The 21,361-nt window shown below is 52.0% G+C and overlaps 6 protein-coding genes across 6 annotated transcripts; 3 read left to right on the plus strand and 3 right to left on the minus strand.

Annotated features, from left to right (window-relative positions):
• Nucleotides 1–96: 96 nt before the first annotated feature.
• On the minus strand, nt 97–1,999 carry EJ05DRAFT_160422 (HET-domain-containing protein). Its single transcript, XM_033739399.1, has 2 exons — nt 1,527–1,999; nt 97–1,387 (listed from the first exon to the last, which is right to left on the minus strand). Exons 1-2 carry the CDS (start codon nt 1,830–1,832, stop codon nt 170–172), a joined length of 1,524 nt encoding a protein of 507 aa, XP_033596382.1. The 5' UTR covers nt 1,833–1,999; the 3' UTR covers nt 97–169.
• Nucleotides 2,000–2,953: 954 nt separating this feature from the next.
• On the minus strand, nt 2,954–4,196 carry EJ05DRAFT_479957 (ankyrin). The gene is made up of 2 exons (XM_033744778.1): nt 3,899–4,196; nt 2,954–3,843 (listed from the first exon to the last, which is right to left on the minus strand). The coding sequence occupies exons 1-2, from the start codon at nt 4,122–4,124 to the stop codon at nt 3,425–3,427; spliced, it is 645 nt and encodes a 214-aa protein (XP_033596383.1). The 5' UTR covers nt 4,125–4,196; the 3' UTR covers nt 2,954–3,424.
• Nucleotides 4,197–4,339: 143 nt separating this feature from the next.
• On the plus strand, nt 4,340–6,101 carry EJ05DRAFT_479958 (uncharacterized protein). Its single transcript, XM_033744779.1, has 2 exons — nt 4,340–4,763; nt 4,907–6,101. The coding sequence occupies exons 1-2, from the start codon at nt 4,555–4,557 to the stop codon at nt 5,724–5,726; spliced, it is 1,029 nt and encodes a 342-aa protein (XP_033596384.1). The 5' UTR covers nt 4,340–4,554; the 3' UTR covers nt 5,727–6,101.
• A 2,217-nt stretch (nt 6,102–8,318) lies between these two features.
• EJ05DRAFT_489647 (uncharacterized protein) lies at nt 8,319–9,587 on the plus strand (the record flags this gene model as incomplete). Its single annotated transcript, XM_033745803.1, has 8 exons — nt 8,319–8,504; nt 8,565–8,606; nt 8,653–8,701; nt 9,048–9,079; nt 9,147–9,173; nt 9,234–9,282; nt 9,376–9,453; nt 9,562–9,587. 8 exons carry the CDS (start codon nt 8,319–8,321, stop codon nt 9,585–9,587), a joined length of 489 nt encoding a protein of 162 aa, XP_033596385.1.
• Nucleotides 9,588–10,608: 1,021 nt separating this feature from the next.
• On the minus strand, nt 10,609–13,861 carry EJ05DRAFT_160482 (uncharacterized protein). Its single transcript, XM_033739400.1, has 2 exons — nt 12,568–13,861; nt 10,609–12,504 (listed from the first exon to the last, which is right to left on the minus strand). The coding sequence occupies exons 1-2, from the start codon at nt 13,425–13,427 to the stop codon at nt 10,695–10,697; spliced, it is 2,670 nt and encodes an 889-aa protein (XP_033596386.1). The 5' UTR covers nt 13,428–13,861; the 3' UTR covers nt 10,609–10,694.
• A 2,937-nt stretch (nt 13,862–16,798) lies between these two features.
• Nucleotides 16,799–17,694, plus strand: EJ05DRAFT_489649 (uncharacterized protein; the record flags this gene model as incomplete). Its single annotated transcript, XM_033745804.1, has 3 exons — nt 16,799–17,231; nt 17,362–17,516; nt 17,560–17,694. The coding sequence occupies 3 exons, from the start codon at nt 16,799–16,801 to the stop codon at nt 17,692–17,694; spliced, it is 723 nt and encodes a 240-aa protein (XP_033596387.1).
• Nucleotides 17,695–21,361: the final 3,667 nt, after the last annotated feature.

Raw genomic sequence — 21,361 nt, forward strand, 5'->3', positions numbered from 1 at the left:
ATACCCAGGTTTTTGGCATCTAATCAGACAAATCTCATTATCATTACATTTGGGGGTGTTGGAGGATACATGTAGCAGCTGGCGCGAAGACGAAGCACTTGGGGGGATCTTGATGATCCTTTATTACGATTAAAAGAGTACACACACATACATACATACACACAAGTATCTACACCAACAGCACATCCCTCCTCCGAGCCCTACGCACACAACGCTCGTCAAACACACAGCCAATCCCAACTCTCCTATAAGCCGGCGCCACAGCAACAGCACTCGTAGAAAGTCTCCGCCCACTCGCAGGAACCAACACCAAGACCCAACACCTGTAAAAGTCCGGCCACGCGGGATTGCGCTGCTCAAACAGGCTCAGACAGACGAAATCGCCCGTCTCTCTGCTGTCAACATCCAGACGCGCCATGCCAAGCATATCGCCCTTCCCAACACCGTCAAAAAGCCCGTGACAGCGCACGTTGCAGTCGGCCTCGGGGCTCCAGCCGGGGTATATGCCCCAGAGATGAGACTGCTGGAGGAGTTCCCAGGCGTCCATGGGGCGGGCGTGGAGAGTAGCGGTGCGAGCGTGGAAGAGGAGGTGAGTGGTAGCGGCGAGGGTGATATCGCCCGATTTATAGATTCTGCGGAGATGGGACAGGGTGCGGCCGGGCGAGGAGGGGTGTTTGATGAAGAAGGAGATGTTGCCGTCCAGGGCGGCCCAGGACCAGGAGGAGCAGCGGGGGGTGCTGGGCTTGCGGAGTGGTGTGGCGGCAGCGCTGCCCCATGCTAGGCTTTTGAGAAGGGTTTCGGTGGGCTGCATGATGTGGCCTGCGATGAAATGCGTGTCGTGTTGCTCTGTGATGCGGGTCATGATGCCGGATATAGCGGGTAGCTTGTCGCGCGTGAGCGTCATTTGGCATCTGCTGTACCGCTCGACGAGGGAGAGCCAGTCGTTGTGCGAGTCCCAGAAGGTGGCGGTGAATAGGCGTTGCTTCAGGGAGTGCAGCTTGTCGCCTGTGTTCGACTCGCTCTGGCGTCCGCTCTCGGACCAGATCCGGCACTGGCACTCCCAGTGTGCTTGGGACTTGCAGAAATGGACGGTGCGTACGGAGAAGAAGCGTTCTTGGAAGACCCAGGCTCGTGAAGTGATTGGCAGGGTGTTCAAGTCTACTTCTTCGTGGTGCTTGATCTTGACAAACTCTTTGCCGGGATAGGACTGGTATGCTGATCCGAGGTGGACTTTTGAGAACGGGCTGGGGGTACTCCTGTGCTCTAGAAAGTGATGATGATCGCCGGTTGATTCTGAGGCCGAGATGGTCAGATATGCATTTTCGTAGATCGTCCCCATCATAGGGGCTTCTTCTTCCCAGTCCTTCAGGTCGTCCTGGATGATACACTATTACATGTAAGCTAGAGCGATGGATGAAGGATAAGAGTATACGACGAGCACAGAAAGGGAGCTATGATATAAGAAACATCCGTCATATCTCATCCTCGGACGCCGCTGAAAAACATACGAAAGGGGAGATGCTTACCAATGAATCTATCCATAGATAGCGGAAGCCAAGTAGACGTGTGACTCGAATGGCATCTGTGAAAGAATGCGGCAGCTGAGAAGCATCGACACGACTCTGTCTGTGCTTGTAGTTTGCTCGTACTGTACATCCTTGCTTATTCCTGCCCCATCGATGGCTCAGGGCAAGGTATTGAGCTTTCGTAGACGAATTGACGAGCAGACACAAGCGAGATCTGTTGTCGGCCTGAACATCCAGTATCCGCCGGGGCAGTCGTGTCATCGACGTGCGGCAAGCAGGATGTGCTTCGCATTTCGACATCCACATCTTTATCGTCGCTATAGTACTGTCAAGATACGTGGTGGATCTCCAAGGAATGTATTCGGTGAGTAGATTTACTGATCAGCGCGGATTAGCATTGGATAGGCTTTGAGTTTGCAGCGGGAAACCACTTGAGTATCGGTCGACTCATGTCCTGTCACTGTAGGACCGGGAGAAGCTCACATTGATTAGTCGAGGCTTTTATCGAACCAAACTCACAGGCGCTCTTTAAGCTGGGAATCTTGATCACGACCGACTTTCGGGTAGGTGAAAGAAACACCAAGATCTCCATGGTCATATTAGCGGGTGTCAACATATGAGCAGTTTGCCATTCGCGTGCAATGGTTCTGCAGACAGCGCATCTCTCCCATGGTACCCGGTTAACGCCCTGTCCAAGGGTCACCATGCTCTTGGGAAAGCCATTGCGCTTGAGTACAATCCATATTAGTCTTTCGCACTGTATACACAGCTGCTGTGGCGATTTGAGTCGTTTCAAGGCTGTCATATTAGCATCGAGGTAGAGGGTCCAGAGATCGACATGGAATGTGGTGTTTTTGTCAGTCCTTGGCCGATACTTGATCATAGATTGCCTACACGCCCCTTTAAGAGACGACTTACTCCTCTGTATATGTTCATCCTTACGACCCGGTGCACAGACACAGGTCTATGGATGCATGCGTAGCCCTTCCAGAAGCAACGCTAGAAGGATAAGCGAGCGTCGGTCTACTTATGACTCTAGACGTAGTAGAGTCGCTGGCCTGGGGTAGTGTGAAGCTTCAAGCCTTCAAGGAACCACATGCCCTTTTGAGGCTGGTTGAGGCTGTGTTCAGGTACACTGGACGTGTGATTGGAGGATTTGCAGCGAGAGATTCGCCTTAGCTGAGGCTGACGACGCAGACAACATAGAGACCCGGCTGCGGAACAAATCTGCCCGTGTCTCATGACCGACAGATAGTGTGAACACGGAGCTGTTGTTGGGGTGCGCGCGACCGTCGAGGAAGTCGTTGACATTGTTGCCTGCTTCGCACTAGAATGTTTGGAGCAAAGCCATGCACGCCCTAGAATGATTATCTAATCGCAGCATTTGTTGTTCTAATACCGACATTCAACGACAATGTCAGAATTACCTTCCTCAATTAAGCTTATACAGCCAATCACCATTGGTCTCTGACGTCAAGCACGGACTTGGTCAATGAAGTGCTAGTTTCCGCCTGCAACACCACAACAGCCCGGGCTTGTAAAGCTGCTGTCGCTGTTATTTGTGGAGCCGAGGAAGTCTGGAGACACGCGTGCTCGGGGGTAAAATTGCCATTTCACAGTTCTGTCTTACAAACACGCCAGTTCGATGCCCGTTCTTCCTTTCACACCATCGCCAAAACCACACCACCTAGATACAACTGTCGGCAGCGTTAGGCTCGTGGTTGCAGTACTTCGGACAAGCCCTGATGGTGATCGCTGGTCTATCAAGACGTCCTCGCAGCTCTGCACAAGGACTCGAGAAATCAGCGGACGAAATGCATATTTGAAGGCCGTGCTCAGTACTTAGAGCAGCATGTTCCTCGTGAGCTTCATGTCAGTCTCCTAGCTTCCTCGTTTGTTCAGCCTTGTTCACCCTCCTCTTTATCTGTCCCATTGACATTCAAGCCCTCCATCTTGACTTCCACTTCCGTGCTCGTGTTCCCGGCTTTGACAGTCATCTCGACCTCCTGTTCCTCACCTCCGTCCTCCTTATCGTCGCCTGCTTTGCCCACAAATCCTTGCTCTAGCCCAACTGCCTCTCTGAGTAGCCATTCTACCACCTCTTCTTTATTGTTCAGTTCGGCCTCAAATACACAGTCATGCCCAGCGGCATTTACCAGCGCCGCATCCGCGCCTGCCTGGACGAGTAATTGTACAGCGGCCAAGTGCCCATTCAGTGCGGCCCAGTGTAACGGCGTGTTGAGGGAGGAATTGCGGGGGTTCAGGGGGGACTTGTCGGGAGAAGATGCCAGTGGAGTGATGAGAGCAGTAACAGTTTCTGAAGAGAGTCAGCAATCGCCAGCCTGCTGTGAGGGTCTGAACAAGGCACATGCCGACATGACCATTAGCTGCAGCGTAGTGCAATGGTGTGTTTTTGCTGTCTGGGTCTACGGCTGCCGATACTACTGAAGCGATAGACGTAGCATGGGTTTTTGCGAGCGCGGCGAGAGTGGTGGAGAGCTCTGCGGCATCGTTCGTCCGGGCGAGGTAGAGGATATCGTCAATGTCGTCTTCGGTGAGGGCAGGTTGCGTGGCAGCGACTGCTACTGGCTCTGACATGATGATCTTGGGTATCTAAGGCAAAGAACGAGGAGGAAGAATCACACTTTGGATATCCAAAACACTGTCAGGAAATTTTAGCCAAGCTTTTGGTGGGGGACCTCCCCGCATGATGTCCAGTGCTCTGAAACGTCTTGGCTGGCAAATGATAGGGAGCTTGCAGATTAGGCGGTGACGGACCTCCGCTCCACCATTTGGCGCTCGACGTTGCACAGCTTCAACATAGCAACCTCACCAAACTCTACTTCATACCCTGCGATCATGATGCATTGTCGACGACAACAACAGTCAATCCCGATCGCATAAGTTCTTCTCGAGCTCACTTGACTCGAATCACACCGCCTCCGCCTTCGCCCCCCGACTCTCTCTCCATCTCAATCCAACAATCGAACCACGAGACCAGCAGTAGTAGTACACCAGTAACACCACGATGAGCTCCTCCACCCCGGCAAAGCGCCAGAAGCAGCGCAAGGTGCTCCTCATGGGAAAGAGCGGGGCTGGAAAGTCTTCTATGCGTAGCATTGTCTTCAGCAATTACGTTGCGAAAGATGTGCGTAGACTAGGCGCGACGATCGATGTAGAGCACAGTAACATAAAGTTCATGGGAAACCTGATGCTAAATCTATGGGATTGCGGAGGGTACGTTCCCCATTCAGACTCCAGTAGATCAAAATCATCACAGATCATCTGCCGTGCCATGTTTGCAGTAGTTATCAGCATTGCGCATCACGGGCCGAATATCAATCAGCAGTTTGAGGGCTGACCCGCACGCATGACCACAGACAAGACGGCTTCGTCGAGAACTACCTCACCAACCAACGCACACATGTCTTCGGTTCCGTCGCGGTGCTAATATTCGTCTTCGACATTGAGTCACGCGAATTCCAAGCCGACGTTATCTCCTACTCCAATATCATCCGCGCACTGACCGAATGCTCGCCCACGGCCAAGGTGTTCATCCTCATCCACAAAATGGACCTCGTCCAGCTGCGGCTGCGCTCCCAACTCTTCGAGGAGCGCGCAGAGTACATCCGCGCCTCGTCCGAGGGCTTCCGCGACAGCGTCGACTTCTTCCCGACCAGCATCTGGGACCAGAGCCTGTACAAGGCCTGGACGCAGATCATCTACTTTCTCATCCCGAACGCGCAGAAAATCGAGTCAGCCCTCAAGGACCTGGCCGACGTCATCGACGCCCGCGAACTGGTGCTCTACGAACGCACCACCTGCCTCATGGTCACGCATGTCACGCGCGGCGCAGAGCTCTCGAACCCCTACACCGACCGCTTCGAGCGCATCTCGAGCATCCTCAAGACGCACAAGCAGAGCATGGCCAAGCACACCAGCCTGCCGCCCAACGCGGCCAATTTCGCAGAGCTGCATATCAAGACGGGCCGCTTCATGTTCTTCATCACGCGGCTGACGGAGAATACGAACCTGGCTGTTGACATCCCGCCCAGCGAGCAGGTGTTTAATGCTGCGCGCATGAACATCATGCTTGCGCGGCCAAAGTTTGCCGAGCTGGATATTGCGAGCAAGGCCAAGGCGGGGACGCAGGGTGTGGGCGGGGAGGACAGCGGAGACAGAGACGGCGTTGCGGCGTAGATGATGGGAAGGCGCAGTACGGGCGGGAGAGTCCCAGGGCCAGGGAGGTCATAGATGATAGATGAAATGACAATGACGAGCGAGGAAGATAAATCCTCTCGGAAACAGGGAGGAGTCTGATCAAAGGCAGAGGACAAGTTCAGGCATACACTCAGGCACAAGGCACAAGGAGTTCTCTCGGCGATACCCAAGCTAGCATATCCACAGCTACACTTCAACACCATTTCTCACACCATCGCAATCACTGACCTGATCCCACTACCGCAACCAGGCACTATAACATACAGTCCCAGACCTATCTCTCATCGGAAAAACCCCCCACCAACACCTCTCCCCTCCCCCCTTCTAGCTTTCAACAATCAGAGACCCATCGAGTATCGCAACTTATCCCACCCCCCTTATACACCTCCCACCCCCTCAAGCCCGGCCCCCTCCACACTCCCGACCTCCGCACCACAGTCGTAGATACCGGCGCACGAGACAAGCTCCCACATAATCCCCGCCTTATCCGCTGCTCATCCGCCGCTCATCCGACGCTCGTCTATCGCTCATCCATCCGCCACAACTCCAACTCCGGACTCCGGACCCCGGATACGTCTATACATCCGGTCGCCGGGCGTGATGGAATGTTGTACTTACTCCATACACTCCAACAGCGGGACAGGTGGGGCATAAATCGGAGATAAGTGGGGAATAGGTGGGAGCGGGGAGGGGAAGAAGGGTCTAGGCATCGGAGTGACGGCTGGGGCGCGAGCGCGAGCACGAACGCGACGTGACGCAGGAACACGGCTTGATTGACTGATCGCTTGATGAATTAGACTGGTATGATGGTGAAGGCTACCTGCGTGCGGGTAAGTGGGGAAGTTGATGTAGAAGTAAATCCAGACATAGCTGCGCTTTGTGACGAATGGTGAATATATGTTGGATGAGGAGAACAGCCTGTAAGGCTGAATGGAAGTGCACGGACACGCTGGTGTGTTGTGTTATCTGTCTGTCTGTCTGTCTATCAACCTAGGGCCCGTATGCGACCCACCTATCCCATCCGGTCCCAGGAAAACTAGGTGCAGATGACAGGGCTATGGAGTCATAATTCTGGAATGGCAATCTAGAATTCGCGCTTCTGTTAAGCTAATTCGGCAGAGATATGCTGGGTTCTTCGGCTATGCAGGTTGAGGGCTGATGGCATTCGGGAAGACGGGAGATGGGTTCTGGCTTGATGCTGTCCTGGGCGGTTGGAAGGGGGCTACGTACCGGGGAGTAGGGGGAGGGGAGCAGTGGTAGTAGAAGGTAGAGTGGGAGTAGGGGAGGGGGTACGTAAGGCATAGGGGGTCCGTAGGGCATAGGGCATAGAGTGGAGTACGTGGAATGGATGCGCAAGGCGAGTATTACCGAAACAGGCAGGACTTGCGAGACGGGTATACGAATATACGACTCCATCAATCCGTGATACCCATCTATGATTCCATGAGCTCATCTATGGATCTATGATTCCACGATACCATGATACTACGACATCTACCCCTCTCTCTCAGGTCTAATTAGCTAGTTAGACTGCTCTTCGTGATGGACTAGAAGGTGTAGACTAGACAATACGATACTATAGACTATACTTTCCCATCCTTCAATCTCACAATACCATCATCCGACTACAGACACACCATACCCAGCCCTGCTCCCCACTCAACCAACCACCACACATCCAAGGACCGCAAGCAACGTCCCCGAGCAACCGAAGAACAAGGGAAACAGTGGATCCCGGGGACAAAGACTGTTCTCGATTTCGGTAGGGCTATTCGCAAAAGAGGGAGATTGGGGGCTAGCCAGGTTTCTTAGCATACGATGTAGAAATTGTGGAATTGTAGGACGGGTGCGATTCCTTTCTTCCTTTGTTGGAAGGCATAAGGTGCGTATGGTATGTATAATACGTAAAGATAAAAAGGGATGATTCTAGACGACAGCTAAGCAAACCTACTACTATATACTACTATACACGATCTAGAGTATATGATATACATCACCACCACCATCGACAGTACTCTCCGTGCCATGAGTCATCAAGTCTCTATAAAATTTCTAGTGTAGAGGGTATCCTGCACAAAAATAATCCTCTAAATCCCCCTTTTCATCTTACTATATACTACCTAGCCGTGCTCCTAGCTTCCCAATGCATTTACCATCTCCCAACCTAGCATCAATACCATAGTCCGTCTTACCAATTCCATAACCTATCTATTAATCAAGCAATCCATACATACTATACTGCGCCGCTGAGCACTACTATATACACTACTACAATACTTCACCACCAAATATCGCCAAAACTAGGTAATTAATAGATCTAGACATCGGTTGCAGATACCATCCCAATCAAATACCCTCCCAAACACCTACCATCCCAAATACAACCCTAAACAAAACCCCCCCAAAAACCTCACCCAGACATAATCCCTACTAAACGTCCAAAAGCGTACCCAGAAGCGTATTACTCCAAAGAACCTAACCCTCCTCTCGGCCAAGCCGAGCCGTTTTCCCTTACAGTGCAGTTTAGTATTAACAGGTCCTATGTTATTAGGTACTAACTCGGCGGGTTGGATGTTTGTATGCTTTGGGGAGGGTATAGGGGTTGTGGAGGTTGTGGAGGTTGTGGAGGTTGTGGAGGTTGTGGAGGTTGTGGAGGTTGTGAAGGTTGTGAAGGTTGTGGAGGGTATAGGGGTTATAGAGGTTATAGAGGTTATAGAGGTTGTAGAGGTTGTGGAGGTTGTGGAGGTTGTGGAGGTTGTAGGGGTGGTGGAGGGTATATGACTTGTTACGTTATGCGTTATGCTAGGTGTGCTTTAGGGAGGGGAGGTTTGGGGATTGGAGATTGATGGGTTGAGGACTGTATGTGTGTGTGTATATGTGTGTATATGTGTGTGTATGTATATAGCGGAGGAGCATACTTGCGTATGTATTTGGTCATGTAGATATGTATGTATGTATGTGCATACAACAAACACTCCAACGACCCCCTCTTCCCTTTAGTCCTTCGTATGTTAATGTGTTCGCTCGAACCGAGAGACCCAAGGTACCCTCTTCTCTATTCTATCCTTATACCCACTTTCCAATCCTATTATCCTCTACATTTCTCCATACCCTCCACCCCATTCCCACCCGATCCCCACCCCACTACCACCCTACCATTTACACCTCCCCCCTTTATTCCCCTTTTTCCTTGCTATAAATCTCACCTTTTTCCCGTTCTCGCGCTTTAGTAGTTGTTTTGTTTCCTCTCTTTTCTCTTTTTTTTCGTTTTTTTTTTTCGTTTTTTTTGATTGTTTTTAGTGGGAGACGGGTGGTGGGAAGGGGGAATACATGTACGTACTTTTCGGTGTCCGGGTTTAGCTGTGGGGATATTTGGGGTGTTGGGCTGTTGGGCTGTAGGTGGTGGAGCTTTGGGGCTTGCAGGAGGTATGTGGATGCGGAGGATGAGGAGATAGTGAGGGGGGAGGAGATGGGAGGTATATGCAGGTATGGGGAGGCGGGGATGAGGAGGTAGTGAGGGGAGAGGAGATGGGAGGTAGGTGGAGAATGGGGAGAGGAAGTAGAGTGAAAGGTATAGATGGGTAGTAGTAAGGAGATGAGATGAGATGTTGGAACTGTGGGTATCTAGCGGATAGGTCGTCATCCGACGACGACGAGGACGACGACGAGGACGGCGGCGGCGGCGGGCTGTGTGGCTGGGTGCTTGGTAAACCTTGGACAATCCGTTGTCCTTGTCGTCATTCGCTGCTTCGAATGCATCGGGAGATCATATATATGGATCAATGTATAGATGCATGAATATAATATATACTAGATGTGACACTTACCATGGATGTATAGATCCACGAATATAATACATAGCAGACACGACACTGACGATAGAAATATGCATACAAATACATAAACATACGTATACATAAACGAATGAACACACAAGACAGACGTACACATGCACGCGCACATCTATACCCAAACCCAACCCAACCTAACCCAACCTAACCCACCCCAACCCAACCCATCATCAAAAACACCCACAACAGCAACACTTCATCAAAAGAACGACACAGTATAATCACAACAATGTTTCATTTCGCGCAATCTGCGTCTCCCACCCAATACCCCAGCCAGACCAGACGGAGGCATCATTTATGTATCTATTCCCCCTGGGCCCCCCTCCCCAAAAGTCTTCCCATGTGGTATATACCTTGTGCCGTATGCCGTATGCCGTATGCCATATATGCCATATATGCCCCATGTCCTATGCCGTATGACTTATGCTCCCCCCCCCCAGAAACCCCAGACAACAAGCGCAGCAGGAAAAGAGGAAATAAGAAAGAATTGTATCAAAGTATATCGTACATGTGGGGCGTGCATTGCATCGTGTTCCGGCCTCCGTTTTTCTGCATATCTCCTCCCGAACTTCTTCGACTGTTTCCAGAGCGAATAACAACGACAACAACGACAACAACGACAACAACGACAACAACGACAACAACAACAACAACCAGAAGCGCCGTGATATGCTAAAAGTCAGAAACGCCCGGTCGATGATCGATGCATACGACCTGGGCGGGCGACGACGACTAATTAGGAATAAAATTCTGAGTATGCTTATTCAAACCCGAAAGCCTCCAAGTGTAAAGGACTTTTGTGCGCCTGTCTGAATGTGATGGAGGGATGACAAGGACGGATGATGAAGCAAGGGAATTCGTGCAGAGAGAAAAAAAAAAACATGGAGGCGTGGGAGCATGTGTGTATGTATATAATGAGTCCATGAAACGGAGAGGATAACATGATGTGTAAAGGTCGTCGAAATCGCCGGATGAAGGCCGTGTGGGACGTCTTGGACACGTGTCTCAGATCAGCAAAACAATAGAACGGTGGTGAGGTGTGATCCAGATTGCTGTAAGCTGGAAATAGATGCACGATGATAGCGTAAGCCTCCATTCAGAATCGAATGTCAAAGTCCCGCATCGCGACCGCAATCTGCGATCCTATCGAATATACAGCATCTTCGTCCCGTCGATAAGTTGCATCAAGTGCATGGTCGACAGCCCAATCTCCGTTCTCCAATGCTCGTGGCGAGCCAGCGTACGTAACGTCGTCTATCTTGCGCAGTCGTCGTAGGACAAGATCACGCTGAGAGTCGGCGCTGGTCCATACATGAGACAGCTCCGTGATGCAAGCAAGGTTGGCCTCGACAGCCCTCTTGAGGCCCGGGAGTGTGTCACGGGACCCGCCAGCGGTGAGCACGTCCACGGCCGCTAGCAAGCTGTAGCCGAGAAAAGGAACTGCAGAGAACGAACTTGGACGAGGAGAGCCAATGCGGTGAGAGTCTGCGTGTTGAAGATGGTGAGCAATATTGAAGAGTTGCTTCGCGTGCACGAGGCTTGCTTGAATATTCCTTTCCAGTTGAGTCGTAAGCGCACCGACTCTGACGTGTCGATTCAACCTAATAAAAGCAGTGTTGTACAAGCTGTGTAACGACAGGAATGATCCCGCGCAGTCTCGGTGGATACTACTCGTCAAGGCGTCGGGACTGTAACGTAAATCGTGCGGTAATTGAGCGTGCCATGCCTGAAGTTTGTGGTACATGCTGTTGTAGTGGTGCTCGTAGTAGTCAAGGTACGCAGCATTGACAGTCTTATTCAAGGCTCGGTCTGTCATTGAGAAGACTTGACCCCAAATGGCCGATACCTGGACGAGATAGGCCATTGTGCTCAGTGGAAGCTCGGTAGGAGTGCCGATGAGATCGTAGTCGAAGATTGGAGGATCCTGTGTGCGCTTCATGTTGTATTCCTGCTCTGTACATGGTAGACGAACGAAGGTGTCCTCGAGGTTGATGTTGCATTTAGTGCCACCGCAGAAGCCGTTGTAGCGGTCCATCAAAAAGCCAGACCAGAACGTTCGCCTGCGGCATTCAAGCAGCTTCTCCCGGTCCAGCCCGTAAACATGGTCGCTGGGGTCTGCAATGTAGCAGATCACCTTCTCCGAGTTGAACCCTAGTGCGCTAATGCATCCCAGCGCCAGTCTGCAGTGATTCCATGACGCAGTTGTTTCACCACGTGCAAAGCAATACATGCCCACCAGAAGCCTGGCATGGCATATCTGCAACGTCAGCTCACTGAACAGCGTTTTTAGCGCATACTCGGCGATTTCGTGCAACTCCTTGCCGTAAGCATGTCGGTCTGGGATGTGAGAGAACAAGGATCCGATGGCGAGCATGCTGTACAACACCATACGATCTTGTGGAGTCTTCGAGCGGTTATGTTGAACCCAATGTACGATTGTATCTCTCGGAAAGAGGCAGTATGTTGCGGAGTTGAAGTGCGTAAAGTAGTGGTCAAGTAGTTCGAGAGTTACGGCTGGACTGATTTCGTAGGGATCCGTCAGCCAGCGATCTGCTTTTTCGTTCTCCGACATGACATGTCTCGCTGAATGGAGTGAGTTGTTGGTCGGAACGTGCTTGAGCTCAGGATCAGTGCCTGTGTGGTAACCAACGTTACCAGCACTTTGGTTCCATCGTATTTCGTGGCGTGGAGGCGAGGCACCTTGCGGCTGTCTCGGCGCCAAATCGTGATCGCTTGTGCGTCGCATCTTCGTCGGTCTCGACCACTCTGGGGGAGCAGCGTTTGTGCTTACAACGGATGGATACGTCCCAGGGCTGCTGTGTGCAGTTCCGGCGGCTCTGTGAAGGGGAGAACTAGTTTCTGAACGATGAGACTGAGAACGAGACGACTGCTGCTCGGTTGCTCCTCTGATGCAAAGTTAGCATGCCATGTAGACGTACAGATGTCTGCTAGGCGAGGAACCGGCTTACCCTTTACACGTTCGTTGAGACTTGGTGCACTGGGCACATTTGGGGAAGCCAGGATCACACTTGATCTTCTTTTCTCGACAAGTAAGACAGGCTTGGGCGAGTCGTTTCCGTGGTTTACCGGCCTTTGTGATACCCCAGCAAGGATTGACTGCCTCTCCATCGATTTCAGCAGGAACGGTGTTACCATTGTCGTACTTCCAATGCTCATTGCCATGCTCATCATACACTTTACAGACGACCCTCGGAGCAAAATCCGGTGCACGCGGTACACTTTCAGCCCGTCGCTTTACACCGGCATGCACGCTTTCGGATGTATCGTGAATGGGATGTGGAGCAACGGAAGTGGCGCGCGGCGACTGGTGATGCAGCTGAGGGGCATGAGATAGATGAGCCTGGTGAGGAAAGTAAGTGTCATGTGGTATTGGTATGTCTGGATCTGATCGCCTCCCAAGATATGGAGTTCCACGGCCGTCCAACGATTGCTGCCTGCTGAGTGTTGAGGATGATAGATGTCGTGGTGGTGAGTTGTGAACGGAGGTGGCAGAGTCGTGGAACGAAGAAGCTGGCGCCGGAGCTGGAGCTGGAGCTGGTACGTGATGAGATAGCGGACGTTGCGCTTCAGATATGGGTGGTGTAAGTATTTGAGAAATGCCAGGTAATTGGAGCTTTGTGTCCTTTGCAGGTGCGGCTGGGTCGGTGGGAGTTGCACGCTGAGTGGGATTCCAGTGTGGCATTTCGTATTGGGATTCTGATGGCGACGGTAGGCCTGGAAGTCGAGGATGCGAAGAGACGGCGTGCTGACCAGGCCACGAAGAAATTCCAGGATGCATCGGTCGAGGCTGAGGGCCAGCAAGAGACATGGTGTATGTAAAAGTTGGCCGGTGGCAACGGCGACAGTAAAGGAAATCGGAAATGGACGACTAGTTATTAGCTGGACAGCATCGGAGGACAGAAAAGCAGTGCAGCAGGAGTGGGATGCCGGATAGTTTTGATGCAGCACGGGCACCAGCAGCAATCCAGAGTAGTATGAGTGAGTTGGTGGTGGTGGTGGTGGTGGTGAGTAGTAGTAGTGGATGAGTGGTAGTAGGAAGAGAGTAGTAGTAGTAGTAGTAGTAGTAGTAGTAGTAGTAGTAGTAGTAGTAGTAGTAGAATCGTGGTAAGTAGGCCGTGCACTCTCTCACTTGCAGTTGTCTCCAAGCCGGAGAGTAGAGGAGCAGGGAGCAAGGAGCAGGGAGTAGACCAAGCCGTCGTGTCGAGAGAATTGGAAAGAGAAGAGAGTCGCAGGATGGAGCGTTGGCGGGATGACGATCAGGCGCGACGAAAATAGATGTATGCAGGGCTGATGATGGATGGTGACAAAACGTGGTCCGCCGGGGGGCTGCAACTCACAAGCGGTCCAGTCGAAATTGTCGATTACTTGCAGATGGTGTGTGTGTGGATCAGATGAAACGCTGAAACGCTGAAACCTGACAGGGTGGTGAAAGGAGCGACGACAACGACAAGAACGACAACGACAACGTTGCGAAGAATGACAGGAAGGATTGACGCCCTGGACGTTTCTTGTGTGTAGCGATCGATGGTAACAGGACCGGGGGGGTTCGCGGACTGGACAGGGACAGATGAATAGAGTTGGTCGGGACGTCGGCCAAGAAGAGATCCTATCTATGTTTGGTTTCCGGCAAAGTGGGAGATGCAGTAGTGCGAGCCTGGAGGAAGAGACACGAGTCGATGCGGGTTGGCGGCGCCACAAGGATGGTGGTGGCCGTGTGGACGTTTGCAACCTTTGTGTATATATCGAGTGTGGTTGAGGCGAGCAGAGGAGGAAGAATAAGAAGAGGAAGAGGAGGAGGGAGGGGGGAAAGAGAAGAAGAAGAAGAGTGGATAGGGTTGCGTAGAGACAGAGATACTTTATCGGGGTCGGGGAACAGAAGAGACGAGTGCGTGTGTGTGTGCAGATGGAGAGGATAAACAGAATAGGATATGGACTAATTAGATCCGAGTCCAAGCGTCTCTCTCACTCTCACACACTCTTCTTTGTCGTTGCAGCGGAGTGCAAGTAAGTGGAAGCGCGTGCTCAGGTACGTAGATGGTTTCTTTAATAAAGAACAAGAGAAGTAGAGGAAGAAGAAGAAGAAGCCAGCAACAAAACGTCAGATGGGACCCGTAGACAACTACCATGATACCTATCCATCAGCATGATGATGATGATAATGATGATGTACAACCCCCCTCCCCCCCCCCTCCTCTGTCTCTCTCTCTCTTATAAGGCTCGATTTAGACAAGAGATTCGACAAGTATTAGAGCGAATGTTCATAAGGGAAGACATAGTATGACAGGGGTCGTGACAGATTTTGGGGGGGGAGGGGGAGGGGGGGCCCTACTACTACTACCTACGCAGACGGGACACGGACACATTTCAAGCTTCCGTGAGGCCAACTAAACTTCACAGTTCCCTTGCCGGTATCTGGAATCTGGAATCAGAGACGCACGTTCTGAAACTATATTATACACAGTATACATGGTATATAGTATCCTATACATCATACTAGTATTCTTGGTCGTCTTGGCCCAGGAGCTGTCCTAAGGCTTCCTCCTCGTTTGAGGTATGCCTGAGGTTATTTATACACCGTCACCGATGATGCACGCACAGGGCTTCGTGGCCAGTGGAATGAATGCTTCTGCATTTATTACGGCGACTCACAAATTGCTGCAGGTCTCCACGGACTGAGCAGGTTTGAGAGGCGCTCCATGCGCCCAAGCAGAGCGTGATGCAGCATCATTTTACACGTACAGGTAGGTATATACTGTATGTTGGAGTAATTAGGACCTAGGTACTCGGGTAGGTTAACAATGGCCAGACGACTACGACGTACACGATTAGAATAATGTTGGACTACTGTATCTGCCAGCCCAGTGATTAATCGCAGTTGCTATAGTGTCGGTGCAAGGACTGGACCTGAATCGGCCGTAAATGCCATGCGTTGACACAGACAGTAGATCCCGCCGTCTTGTCTGCACGGCTTCGGTGTCATGTCAAGAGGAGAGTAGAGAGGCTTGCATGTACATACAGGATGTACTACGGCATCTCGGAGCACACTTGCCGTCACAGGAGGCTGCCCCGGTCGATCAGATGCAGATGCAGATGGGCGTCGGTGCTTGTCGGTGGGTGATGCGGTGCTGGTCTTCTTCTTTTTTTTTTTGCAGAGTCATGTTATTCAAAGTTCGTTCGTCGCGGGATCTGAAGACGGAGCTATGCCAGATCCAATAGACAGATCGGTCAAGCAGGGAAGAGAATGGATGGATGGCTAGGGACAAGGTTGCCAGCCAGCTGTGCCAGGGTAGAGAGAGAGGCCTCGATGCTTGTCCTGGTCATTGGAATTCTACCTGGGGATCTGCCGTTGTAGTCCGGCACCATCGAAACGGAGATGCAGTCCGTCTTGTGCCATAATTACTATCCATCTATAATGAATGGCTGTTAGTTGGGATGGTGCGCCGGTGCAGAGGTCGGCAGCGAGTACCGATGGATGGATCACACTCTACCTACCTACCTACCTACCTATTTACCTAGTAATTGACTGCCACTCTACTTCTTCACCTTCTGATTAATTACCTACAGACCCTATCCCGCTCTACTCACAGCATCAGGCACAGACGTAGACGCAGACGCAGACGCAGACGCAAGAGCATAAGCGCAGACTGCCAGACACCGGCACAGAGACACACACACACACACACACACACATACATACGCACACAAAGATACACCAAGACACAGAGAGACACAGGTACAGGTCGCCAGTAAAATGGGCCCTGTCACTCTGCTGCAAGATCGCATCGCAATATGCTCCCTGTCATCCCTAAGATAGAGTGGCTCTGTGCCCTGTGTCCTGTGTGTGCTGCGTCCTGTGCTCTGCGCCCTGCCTGACTGCCCTGGTCCCCGCGGCGCCGCCCATATCGCCCTCCATCGGTGACCACGCACCCAGCAGCCAACACTAACAACTACCTGGTAGCAGCACTAAAGAGACCACCAGACCACCAGACCACCAGCACCCCCCAATCCTCCTCCTCCTCCTCCTCCTCCTCCTCGGACGTCCAGATCGAAAGTCGACGGCGTCCTAAGCGCGTCCTGAAACCTACTGTACACAAAAGAGATCTCGGGCCAGGCCGTCGTGCTGTGGGGAAGGCTGCTGCTTGTCCTTTCAGCCTAGTCTGTCCCGAGACTGAAGCCAACATGGCTAAATTTGTCTCCATGCCAGGCTTACCTGTCTGTCTGTCTCTCTGCCTGTCTGCCTGCCTGTCCGCCTGCCTGCCCTGGCTTTGCCCGAGAGTTTTCGATCAGCACTCATTTGCCCGGTCGACGACACAAGAGTTGTACTCAAATATGGCAGTCAAGAGCAAGAGTGCGGCTCTCTGTTCGTTCTCGTCCTATCGATCACCATCACCCAATCGGGCGGCAGTGAGAGTGAGAGAAAGAGAGAGAAAGAGGGAGCGTGCCGTGCATCAATGGCTCTGCGTCGGATCCCCGTCGCCGTCGTCATGGGTAGGGGCAGGGCAGGCAAGGCAGGGCAGACAGGACAGGGCAGACAGCCTGGAGGGAGGGTCGGAGTTGCCATCGGATTGTGGTAGTGGTCCCGCCCCGCCTCTAAATGCGGCCAAGAAGCCCTGTACTGTAGTTTCGGCACCGCACCGTCAATCATCCGCCAGCCCAGCTCCACTGCCCAAGCTTTGCTGTACTTGGTAGCTACTAATATCTACTATGCAACAGATGGAATCCAAGTGCTGCTGTATGACAAGGGCGACGACAAGGGCGACTAGGGGCCACGGACTACTACTACTACGACTACTGCTGCTGCCACTTACTAGGGCAAAACACCTCGCTCGACAGACAGGGACAAGGTCATTCCTCGTCTAAGCCTGCCCGTTTCCCACCCTCAAAGAGGATATACATGGTATATTATTGTACTGTAATTACAGCATACAATCAGTCCACAGACCGGCCTCGATGACACATCTGCTCCATGCAGGCTCGGCGTCTATGTATCAATACTCCAGACTTTTACCGTCACCGTCGCCGTTGTCGCAGGCGCCGTGCAGAGGCCAGTGCCAGCGTGCTTGGACGGAAATTGATCCCCTCTGTCTGTTCTCAGCCGCTTGTCACACAGTCACACGTTCATCCAGCTGTGGCCCGGCTCAAGCGTCCATCTCTGACGTCTCGGCGCGATAGCGATCACTGCCGCTCAATTTCCGCTGTCAGACACACGAGCATTTCCCCATGCGGCGCGTGACGGACATCTGGAAGACTTGCATCTCGGCAGAGAAAAAAGAAAGCAGGCCAACGCCAACGCCCACTCCACCTCCACCGCCTGCACACATCATTACCGGCAGCAGCGACACTTGACAACAGCGACAGGGACACCGCTGCTGTCAGTCTTGAAGACAGATGGAAGATTGGGTGGTGTGAAGTCGTCATGGTCTGGCCAAGGGGGGGTGTGGTGGCCTCAGGATACAAACAAAACAAATCGAGCAACCTGAAGCCCGGGCCCAATGCGGCAATTGTATGGGTGCAACGTTCTTGCCCATTACAATTATTATTAAAATAGCTGACCGAGGTATGACCTCCAAACTCGTACGATACTGGTTTGCTCTCTAGGCTAGACCAAATCGGGATGGGCGGTCAGAGGCGGCATTATCCTCTCTGATCTGCCGAAATAGTCCTTCATCTAGCCCGACAGCCCGAGACTAGTCCGAACTCGTGTTTCTGCCACGCCATGTCTGCGACCTCAGCCAATCAGCGACTCTCCATTCTTCCACCCTCTCTTACCGCTCGCTTGCCAGATCGAGCCTAGTGCATCGTGTCGACTAAAAAGCAAATCGCACCATTTCCCTGCAACGGGTGTGCGATGCCAATATTCCAATAATCCTATCTCCACCTCCCACTGTAACCTCTCTCTCTACCTTAACCTTCTCCTCCTCATCCTCGTCCTCAACCTTGCTCCTGATCTCCTTCTACCTCTACGCACGTCTTATCTCTGCCATATCCAATTGCTTGGCTGATCGTGCGTCTTAATCTGTATCACAAAGTGGACCGGTGGACGTACGATGTAGGACGCTGAACGTACGATGTTGGATGCTGGACACTGGACGCTGGAACACTGGACGCTGGACAGACCACACCGCGCTGTAATTACGCATCGCAGCTCGTCAGCCGCCTGCTCGCTTGCATATCGCACATCCACGTCTGATTCTCACATCCATATACAGTATCCACATTTAGACGCTGCGTTGATGGCTGGCGGCAAACTTCCTAGCCTTTTTTCCCTCTCTCTCGTCTGGCGTCCTGGACGTCCTGGTCAAACGGTCGTCTCATGTCTCAAAAAGACAGCCAGATGTCGTGCAGCCGCAAGACACCACGAACTATCATGTCTCACTGCAGCTTCATCCATCGTCCCAACTGCCCGACTACCCTGGCAGTCTTCTAACTGGCTGATCCTGGCCGGCTTCTGCGACTCTGCGACATGGCCTTGAAGATCTCCTGCGCCTCCCACGTGGGACTGACTGCCCTCGCATCCTTCTTTCCCTAACTGGGCAAGTCCCGCCTTTGCCATCATTTTGCTCCTCATCTGCTCCACTGCAACACCGCCGATCCCAACCTCATGCCTACACGTGCGCCAAGCCTAGAAGCAAGAAATAGCCACGGATTGCGTGTTCCTCTCGACTGAGCACTGCTGCAGGTAATATGATGCACAATTATTGCTTCTGGGCACCGCTCAAATCCTTCACCCAACCGTGTCCTCTCCGGTCTTGCTCGATACCTCTTCCCCCCCCCCAAAATCACCCGACCCATTACGGCTTTCCTTTCCATCCTACTGCTGACCTCCAAGTTTCAACGGCACTGCCATTCCATGTCCCTTGGACGCCTCACACAACCCGGCTGTCTCAACTTCGTGATCCCTCCAGACTCCTTTTTTCCGATTGCTTTTTTTAAGCACCCGCATCATTTCGCCCGGCTCTTTCCCTGCTGCAGTTTCATACGCACATCCGCCCTGTTCAACTCGGGCAATGATTAACCAGATTCCACGTGGATTCGGGTCTCGGGAGACTAGGCTCTACGGACTTCTTACGCCATTAGCACCAAGGAAACGTTGAGCCTCAAGGACCGATGATCTTCCTTGCTGTGGATGCTTGATGCTGCAGTGTTGATCTAGACATCCCATTTGCCAAGCCCAAATCGCCATCGTTGCCACTCTGGTGCATCCACACTTGGTGGCACCGGTGTCACGACGATGTGAGACTTTGGTGACATACATTCTGAAAATCACCAACGATGAAGCTCCTTCGCATTAGATACACAGACGAGGAGGCCCATTGCCATGTGGGCCTGTTCTGATCTCATGCCGCTCGACAGCCTCACATTTGATGGTATTGCCACTCCGGTCGAGATCGTCAGGAGGCTGTCCCAGGCGGAAATTACCGCTGCGTGAGGTGCAGAGCTGCCGGCATCCAGACGTTCCAAGCGGCATTCCATCCGAGACCGACCATCCTCGTTGATGTGGCCGCGTAGCATGAGGGAATGTCTGAATCTGGAGCAGTCTCTATATCCATCACATCGCCAAGGCAGATTACCCACCTGTACACGGCGGTAGATGCCGTTGTGCAATCTTGAAACACGGGGACATTGTGACTAAGATTATCTCGTACATTGTCCCATCTCTGCTGACATTCCTGTTCCATCGTAGAAGCTATTCGTCTTTGTCTGGGCATTCTTTACCGCGTCGAGCTCGAGTCGACTGTCAATTGCACCATCGTGTCTTGCATGCTACTATTGACAGACAGACATCTATACGATCAAAGTCACCGTAGACTATGTTATTGCCCCTATCCTCGGACATGATTCCCAGCCCTCCCTCCTATCACAATGTCCGCCAAAATCCCGCAATCCCGCAAATCTTCCCCCGCAAAAAAAAAGGGCAGCGGCAAAGCCCCTTGTCTTGTTCTTGCACAGCGCAAGAACATTCTATGCAGCAGGACGCGAGGCAGAGTAGAGCAGAGCAGAGCAGAGCATTGCATAAAATGGTCGCCGTATGCACTGTCGGCTTGCAGTATTCTCGGTTTGATCCTTGCAGCTGCAGCTGCAGCTGCTCCCGTCGCTCATAATTACCGGTTTCTCATAATTACATACTGTAGTTTGCTTCCAAATAGCCAGTTCGGTCGCCATGACTGGACTGGAGTGGACTGGACTGGACTGCGGAGACGGGACCCTGCAGCTGTTTCTGCGTAGCACAAGACGTGTATGCGTGCGTTCGTGTGTGCATTTGTGTAAGGCTGTTGGTACCTTATGGGTCGTGGAGTCGTGATTACTAACTCGTTCCATCGTCTTGTGTTTACGTTTGTGTAGGACCGGAAACGCATGCATGCCATGGCTGGAGTAGAGTAGAGTAGAGTAGAGTCGAGTCGACCAGCGTAGAGTAGAGTCGACCAGCGTAGAGTAGAGTAGAGTAGAAACAAGAAGGAAAAAGAATAAGAAGAAGAAGAAGAAGAAAATACACAAGACCCTGCCGTGGTACATACTAACCATACAGTCGACCAGCGTAGAGTAGAGTAGAGTAGAAACAAGAAGGAAAAAGAATAAGAAGAAGAAGAAGAAGAAAATACACAAGACCCTGCCGTGGTACATACTAACCATACACCCTTCGCAACGCAAGTCCACCAACCATCTCAAAGCATCACGCTCCATCACCACAGTCCCATCCATATCAAATCCCAATGGATACCCGAATCTCACACTCTTGAACAA

Source organism: Pseudovirgaria hyperparasitica, assembly GCF_010093815.1.
Source record: "Pseudovirgaria hyperparasitica strain CBS 121739 unplaced genomic scaffold EJ05scaffold_18, whole genome shotgun sequence".
Taxonomy (NCBI): domain Eukaryota; kingdom Fungi; phylum Ascomycota; class Dothideomycetes; order Acrospermales; family Acrospermaceae; genus Pseudovirgaria; species Pseudovirgaria hyperparasitica.

What these genes read in the sequence shown, in the direction of transcription:
- EJ05DRAFT_160422 (XM_033739399.1), bottom strand. Translation starts at nt 1,832, where the DNA reads ATGTGGATGTCGAAATGCGAAGCACATCCTGCTTGCCGCACGTCGATG. An exon ending in ATCTATGGATAGATTCATTG is followed by an intron (nt 1,388 to 1,526) that starts GTAAGCATCTCC and finishes TACATGTAATAG; the next exon opens with TGTATCATCCAGGACGACCT.
- EJ05DRAFT_479957 (XM_033744778.1), bottom strand. Translation starts at nt 4,124, where the DNA reads ATGTCAGAGCCAGTAGCAGTCGCTGCCACGCAACCTGCCCTCACCGAA. An exon ending in TGCAGCTAATGGTCATGTCG is followed by an intron (nt 3,844 to 3,898) that starts GCATGTGCCTTG and finishes GACTCTCTTCAG; the next exon opens with AAACTGTTACTGCTCTCATC.
- EJ05DRAFT_479958 (XM_033744779.1), top strand. Translation starts at nt 4,555, where the DNA reads ATGAGCTCCTCCACCCCGGCAAAGCGCCAGAAGCAGCGCAAGGTGCTC. An exon ending in AATCTATGGGATTGCGGAGG is followed by an intron (nt 4,764 to 4,906) that starts GTACGTTCCCCA and finishes GCATGACCACAG; the next exon opens with ACAAGACGGCTTCGTCGAGA.
- EJ05DRAFT_160482 (XM_033739400.1), bottom strand. Translation starts at nt 13,427, where the DNA reads ATGTCTCTTGCTGGCCCTCAGCCTCGACCGATGCATCCTGGAATTTCT. An exon ending in TCTCAACGAACGTGTAAAGG is followed by an intron (nt 12,505 to 12,567) that starts GTAAGCCGGTTC and finishes ACTTTGCATCAG; the next exon opens with AGGAGCAACCGAGCAGCAGT.